General features: G+C 46.7%; 1 protein-coding gene across 1 annotated transcript in view; it reads right to left on the bottom strand.

Moving 5' to 3' along the window:
• Positions 1–6,868, bottom strand: part of ASAP2 (ArfGAP with SH3 domain, ankyrin repeat and PH domain 2) — a 115,237-nt gene that overhangs the window by 60,758 nt on the left and 47,611 nt on the right. The window contains exon 6 of the mRNA XM_023533604.1: positions 3,410–3,539. Within this exon, the coding sequence (XP_023389372.1) occupies positions 3,410–3,539 (130 nt within the window). The remainder of the gene's footprint in view (positions 1–3,409; positions 3,540–6,868) is intronic.

Raw genomic sequence — 6,868 nt, 5'->3', positions numbered from 1 at the left:
TATGGTAGAGGCCTGATATTTTTTGAATGTTTCCTTTAGTTTGGTGCCATATGAATTATCTGACTTACAGGCATTAAATGTTCAACATGAAGTGCTGAGAACTTCTGGTCATAAGGTATCTTCACTTGCTCGGAGTCACACGGAAGAATGAAGATGGTTAGAATAAATGGGACTTGACTGTTCTGGATATTCCTGTCTGCACAGTTCTGTCGGGGCCCCCTTCTCCAGGCAGGTCACCGTCCAGAACATTAACTACTAAGCTTGTGTGGTTGAGACTCTTGGCGCCATGTCTCTAATCCTAAGACGCTTCCCTGACACTTGAAAAAAATGTGACTGTGATAAAAAACAAATTTTAAATTGAAATGAATTAAAGCCACTTTTAACTTGGAGAATTCATTAACAAGCACTAAGACATAGAGAAGCCCCAGGGATCTGCAAAACCAGCGTCAGGAAATACACTTGCTCTTTGCTAAAGGTTTATAGAACAAAGACTGCAAAAATTCCCTCTCCCTGCACCGTCAGGACGTGGTAGAAGAACTCCAGGAACATGTGATCTCTGACACTGGCTGCCCTCAAAGAGCTGCCCAACCCCGCAGACCACACGGAAATTTCGGCTGCAACGTGGGAGACTCACGTCCAGATCTTCCCCAGGCCTGCCCCGCGGCCCACCGGCAGGAGATGCGAAGCTGCCGGAGTGACCTACGGAAACTTCCTTTGCTTTTGTTCTGGTCTCCCTTTCTTTTTGATATTTATTCACTGTTAATTGAATAAGTTGTCCGGCAATGCATCAAAATGGTTAGTGAGATCCTGGGCAATGTGCCAGACTTTACAATGAGTGTACCCTTTGACCTGGAAATTCTACTTCCGGGAACTTATTCTAAGAAGACAATCATAAAAGTCTGCAAAGATGAATCCAAAGGAAGGTTCCACTGCGGGCTTGTTTGTAAAAGTGCAAAACAGCCACGACCTTCTCAAAGACTGGGGAGTTACGGTGTGGTGCATCCAGACAGAACATCGCTCTGCAGCCATGAGCCAACGAAGCAGGGACTTCCTGACACAGGAAGATGCAGGCACACGCTGGGTCAAAGTACCAGGTTACAGAGCGTCAGCAGAGAAAGCCCCTGTTTACGCAAATCATGTTGATGAATGTACACGCAGGGACATGTGAAAAATGTCTAGCTAAATGTCAAAGTGATTATCTTTTAGAAGTAAAATTTGAAGTGATTTTAATTTCTTATATATATTTATGTTGACCAATTTTTAAAAGTATATTATTTTTATAATAAGAGGAATGCAAGACGGGATCTCTCATACCTTCTCCATTCACAGAAGCCCTATTTGGAACACTGCATTTCTTTGTAAAATTCATTCTGAAGAAAAAGTTCCACAGCTTTAAAATAAAAGCCTGAAAGCCATTCTTCTAGATTTGATCCCAGGCAACTGAAAATTTGTAACACCTAAACAACGCTTAGCATTTAACTGAGCTTGAAAACTTCAGTCTGAGGAAACGGTTGAGCAGTTTTAAAATGATTTAAACTGCAGCAACCTATTCATTTTCGGATGTCGGGTGCTCGGGGAATTGCTTTTCAAACGCTCTCTTCCCCACGGCAAGCCCGTTCCAGCCCATGCCTTCATCAGATGCATCCAAGTTCACTGCCAGCCAGGCCACCTCTGCTTTTCCACATGCACATGGCGCCTGGCTCCACCACCTGCCAGCTCTGCAGAGGTGGCGACCCCATTACACTCGGTACAGACCGGATGGAGCCCAACAACCGCCCCGGACCGGCTCAGAGGCATCAGCTACACATGTATTTCCAATAAAATAAGCTATTTATCCAGCCCACACGATCCATTTGCCCAGACCCGGAGGAGGAGAGCACGCACCACTGGGAGCACACCACGGAGGGCGGCGACAGAGCCCAGCGCTGGGACTGGCGCCCCTCACTTCTACGACATGCTAATAACACGCTGATGGCGTTTCACAGCTCACAAACACTTTTAACAAACAGTCTTGCAGACTTTAGGTAAATATTTCTTCCTTACGAGCCAAAAAGAGAACACAGTCTGAACACACACACACACCCTTTCCAAACCCATTCTTCGTAGAACACCGTGACTTAATTTTACCCTGATGAAATAAAACCAATCCCTTGTGTTTGTGTAACACACCTAGTCCCTGCCTCATGCTGCCTGGGTGAACTAGGGACCATACCCGATGTCCGTTTACACAACGACGTGTGTATGAAACCTCTGCTCTCCTGTCTGCAATGACACTCTGAGCTTCGTTATTACCTTTCTAAATAGCATTCACTTAATGAAAAACACAGCAGCAAAGGGGGAAGAAAGTCACAAAAAAGACATAAAACAAAAAACAAAAGTAAAACCGCAGATGTAAATCCAACTACATCAACAGTGACATCAAATGTGAAAGATTAAACAGTCTCATCGAAAGACAGAGACTGGATAAAAAAATGTGAATGAACTGATGTCTACAGGAAACACACTTTAGATTCAGACTCAGGGTGAAAAAGAAATTCCAGGTAAACAGAAGCCGAAAGAGAGATGGAGTGGGCCACACTAACGTCAGACCGCTCATCTCTGATCCTGGGACTGACTGTCCTCCGCTGACCACCAGAGTTTGCTCTGGGAATAAAAACTCATTTAAATATTGTCCTAAAGTACACATTCAAAAAGGCTAAGCTCCCGCTATCATTAGCAAACGAACATTCCCAAATTTAAAAGTCCCTGTAGATTGGCTTTGCTGTTGACTGCTTACAGGGAATCGAGAGCTGGCTGAACCCAGTTTCAAGACCGGTCACAAATATCACATGTGCACTCACGCTGTCATTCCCCCGCTGCCCGCCAAGGCAGGCAGCTCAGGCTGCAGGACAGAGGGGAGCAGGGAGGAGCCCCCTGGGGGCTCTTGCCTGGATGAGCAGGTGGAAGGACTTCCAGAGGCAGGTGGCCTGGCTTCTCATCATACCATCCCTCACTCAGAGAGGACAACAGCGGACAGACGACGAGCTGCATTTTCCCCAGCTGACTTCTCACTGCCCCTCCGTCACTGATGCCAATGGTACAACAGGAACCAATATACCTCATTAAAACACACGCAGGAGGGTTTCTCAGCCACTTTCCAGTGAGGGGATGAGACTGAGCAAGTGTGTGTGTATGTGAGGCCAGAAAGGCCATTCTTTACGTTTAGGTGCCCCTCGCCTTCCATAAAAGGCTGGTGTTAGAGCCATCTGTGCCACCATCCAGCCGGCCCGGGTCCCCCAGGAACAGAAACTGACAAATGCGTCTAACAGTGCACCGTGCTGAGGCCGCTGGCTGGTGGCCGCCGGACCGCGGTGCACTGGGGACCCGCTCCCGCAGGGGTTCAGGGGCGGGGCGGCGCTGCCCGCCTCACCTCGCACATCTGTAGCTGGAAGATCCGCCTCTCCTTCTCCATCTCCTCCGCGATTTCCGCCCCGCTGATCTCCGTGCGGATCATCCCGTGCAGCCTGGCGTGCTCCTTCTTCTCCTTCTCGATTTTGGTTCTACAGGTGAAAAAAAGCAAGATCGAATCAGATGCCTCTCGACACGCGGTCCAGACTGGGCGACTGGGCAGTGGTCCTGTCATCCAGCCTGCGAGACAAACGCTCACTGAGCCTTTTAGGAACGTGACAGTCTGTCAATTTACTGGAAAGGAAAACGCATTTGGTCATAAAAATAAGTGGCCTCTTTTGTTGAGTATTTAAATTATTTACTCAACTAATTCTTCCCAAGCACCTACTTTGGCTGGGAAAGTAGATCTGCGTCAGAGGAGGGGGCCCTGCCCGCCTCGGGCTCCCCCCGCAGCAGCATCCGCTCCAGGGCCACCATGCAAGGCCAAGGGCACGCCCTGCCTCCCATCCTTTCTCCCGATCCCTCCCATCTCCCGCTCAGCACTCAGCAAAGTCGGGCCGAGGGCAGTGCTCGCCGACCTAGAAGAAAACAGACCCCCTTTCCGGTTTTAAGCGTCATTCCCCCTTCCACGTTCATCTCCTGCTTAAGCTAGAGCACGATGTCAAGTGTGCAGTCCAGGCTCTAAACTGACCAACTGGAGCATGTCCAAACAAGAGTGGCCAGGGAGAGAAGCAGCCATGAAATCACATCGGTTAAGAAGAGCTTGAAATAGTAACTTAACTTTTATTCTGGAGAAAAGGAGACTAAACAGAAACCACAGAAAGCGCTCAAAAATATAAAGGCTGCCGTGAAGAAAAGGGAGATGTTTTCTGCAGAGCATCACGGAAGACACTGGAAGACGTAAGGCGGCATTGCTTAGAAAGTGGTTCGACGTGACACATTTAGGTTCGAGTGCCCCCCACCATTGGGGAGGGAGTATTTAAGGGGTAACAAATGTCGTTTCTGCCTCTTGATTTTCATGTTGAAGCACAGTGCTGGGCACACAGTAGGTACTCAGCCCCTGAATGAGTAAGAATAGAAATAAACAGATGCCTGTTTGGTGGGGACGTTGTTTAAATTGACTCAAACGCCAGGGGGGGCCCGTAGGTCCCTGGGACTATGCGACGCCACCCCAGGGCTCCCCCTGACACCGCCTCAAAGGGAGCACGACAGTCCAGAGGTCATTCTTGTAAGAATCAGGATAGAACCACTGCCCAGGAATTTCAAAAATGCCTAAAACCTGTTTGTTACGTGTCACAAGGCCTCTTGGGATAAATCAATCTCACCTGTAAATGGGTGAAGAGTTACTTCATTTACCTAGAATTACTTCGAGTTTTAAAAGGGGCTACTCCCCCAATCTCAAATTCTAGGATTTTGTGAGTAATTCTGCCCCCGCCCTACCTGTGTCTTGCTTTTACAGAATTTGATCTTGTTCCCCTTTCAGAAGCAGGAGGCACTCTCAGAACCCTCCTCAGAAGCCCCTTCCTGCCCTCGGCTCGGTAACACACGGGGACACTTCCTCTGGGGTGCCTGAGCGTGGCAGCGAGAGCAGCTAAGTGAAAGTCCACAGAGCCACCTCCTGGCTGTGGCTCGACTATCGGCAGCAAGCCACCGAGTCTTGGTTTACTATCTGTAAAGTACGGATAGTGGTCCTTTCCCTCTTTATTAGACTGAGGTGGGATGCGGACGAAGGATGCTAAAGGACCAGGCATGGCAAGTTGGGAGCCTTCAAGGTATTCTAGTTAACACTCGGTCTGTGCTTCTACATAAATGTACGCCATTCGTGAAACCACAATCTGGGGATCCAAGCAACTTAGGGTACAGAAATTAAAGATGTCTACGGATGGAACAGGTGTCAGAGGTTTGGCGTTCCTTGGTCTCAGCTTTGTGATCCTTCAGCACTGAATAGCCACCCAAAGCTGGCAAAGAACAAAACTAAACAAAATAAAACGAATTAAATACTTGTAGTTACATCTTGAATGGCTTTCTTCTTAAGGTTTCCTACTTTACCAGCTGGTTTCGTATCAAAGTTGCTATTTCCACTCAGAAAACAACGTTATTACCCAATGCACAGCAATTACAAAGCAAACATGAGGCATTTAAAAATACTTTCTATTCCCCACGTATTTGAAATAGTTGAAACCATTTCACCCACAATCTCTCGCCCAGTTCTGGCCAGCTCAATCCCCTCCACCGCAGGAATGAAAACTGTGATCGTAAAGGTCACAACCGCCTGAAGCCAACCAGCAGCAGAAGCCTTGCCCTCAGTGGGAGCTGCTGCACATCCGAAATTCAACCGACCGGTTCTTCAAGTTGTGTTGGCAGACGAAGCAAAAAATGCAGCTCAAGGGGAGGGCGTTCCAACAATCCCTCTTTTCTGTCCCTTCCCCAAACCGAGGGAACTGGCATTGCAGAGAAATGTGGACAAAAGCTAAGAGCAGATGGTTTTCGCGAATCAGCAGGAAGATGGAGTCTGAAAACTGCCGCTGTCACCCACGGTGATAAAATGAGGAAGATGTTTACAAGAAAAAGGAGGGAAACACTTCTTGAGAGAAACTGGCCTTAACTTCCTTTCATTAACTTCCCTGACAATGACGTTCTGTAACCATTCGGACATAATAAAAGAGACGAGGAAACACACGTTTAGAAGTTAACATCGCCGAATTTAGACGCCGGGTATGAAAACATCTGGCATTGTAATGAACCACAGCAACACAGTTTTAGGTGAATTCTTTTCTGGATTAAGGTTTACTTAGACAAAACCTTTAAGCGATAAAAGCTCAATTTAGAATTGAAATCTCAAATTACCTATGTTTATTTTTTAAAAGGAAAACACTCACATTTTGGTTTCGTAGTCCTTCCAAGCTTTATCAAAAGGCTTTTTCAGATCCTATAAACAGAGAGGCATAAATTAAACCAGAGTAACCATTAACTTCCAGGTAAGATAAACTGACTTATCCCTAGACCGGCCCCTGAAAGGATCATTAATTTCTGTAACAAATGACGTCTGTGATTCCATGAAAAAATAAAAAGCTTAGAGCACAAGTTTTCAATTAGAGTAATGATGGCATTTTCTTTCTTTCTTTGAAAAACAAAAACAAAAACGAAACTTTAGTATAGAATATATACACCAAATGCAAATAGAAGAGAGAGAGAGAGAATCATACACGACAAGAATTATATCGTGGCCCGTCTCATTTCACCTAGGGTTATTCTGAAATTAAACCCAGAAAGACATAACATTTAATCTGCAAGTGTTTCAGTATCTCTTCTCTCAAAGGAAAGGACTCTGACTTGTTCTATTAATACACGGATCTCCCCAAACCCATGGAACCCTGATCTGGGTCCCAGCAGTGAGAATATGGGAGCCATTATCTTCTGACGTTTCCCAGTTCCACTTGTCCGCCTGGACCTTAGGGCTTCATACTCTGATGAAGCTTGG

The sequence above is a fragment of the Pteropus vampyrus genome, unplaced genomic scaffold, assembly GCF_000151845.1.
Source record: "Pteropus vampyrus isolate Shadow unplaced genomic scaffold, Pvam_2.0 Scaffold105, whole genome shotgun sequence".
Lineage (NCBI taxonomy): Eukaryota > Metazoa > Chordata > Mammalia > Chiroptera > Pteropodidae > Pteropus > Pteropus vampyrus.
This window is presented reverse-complemented; position numbering and strand designations above follow the sequence as displayed.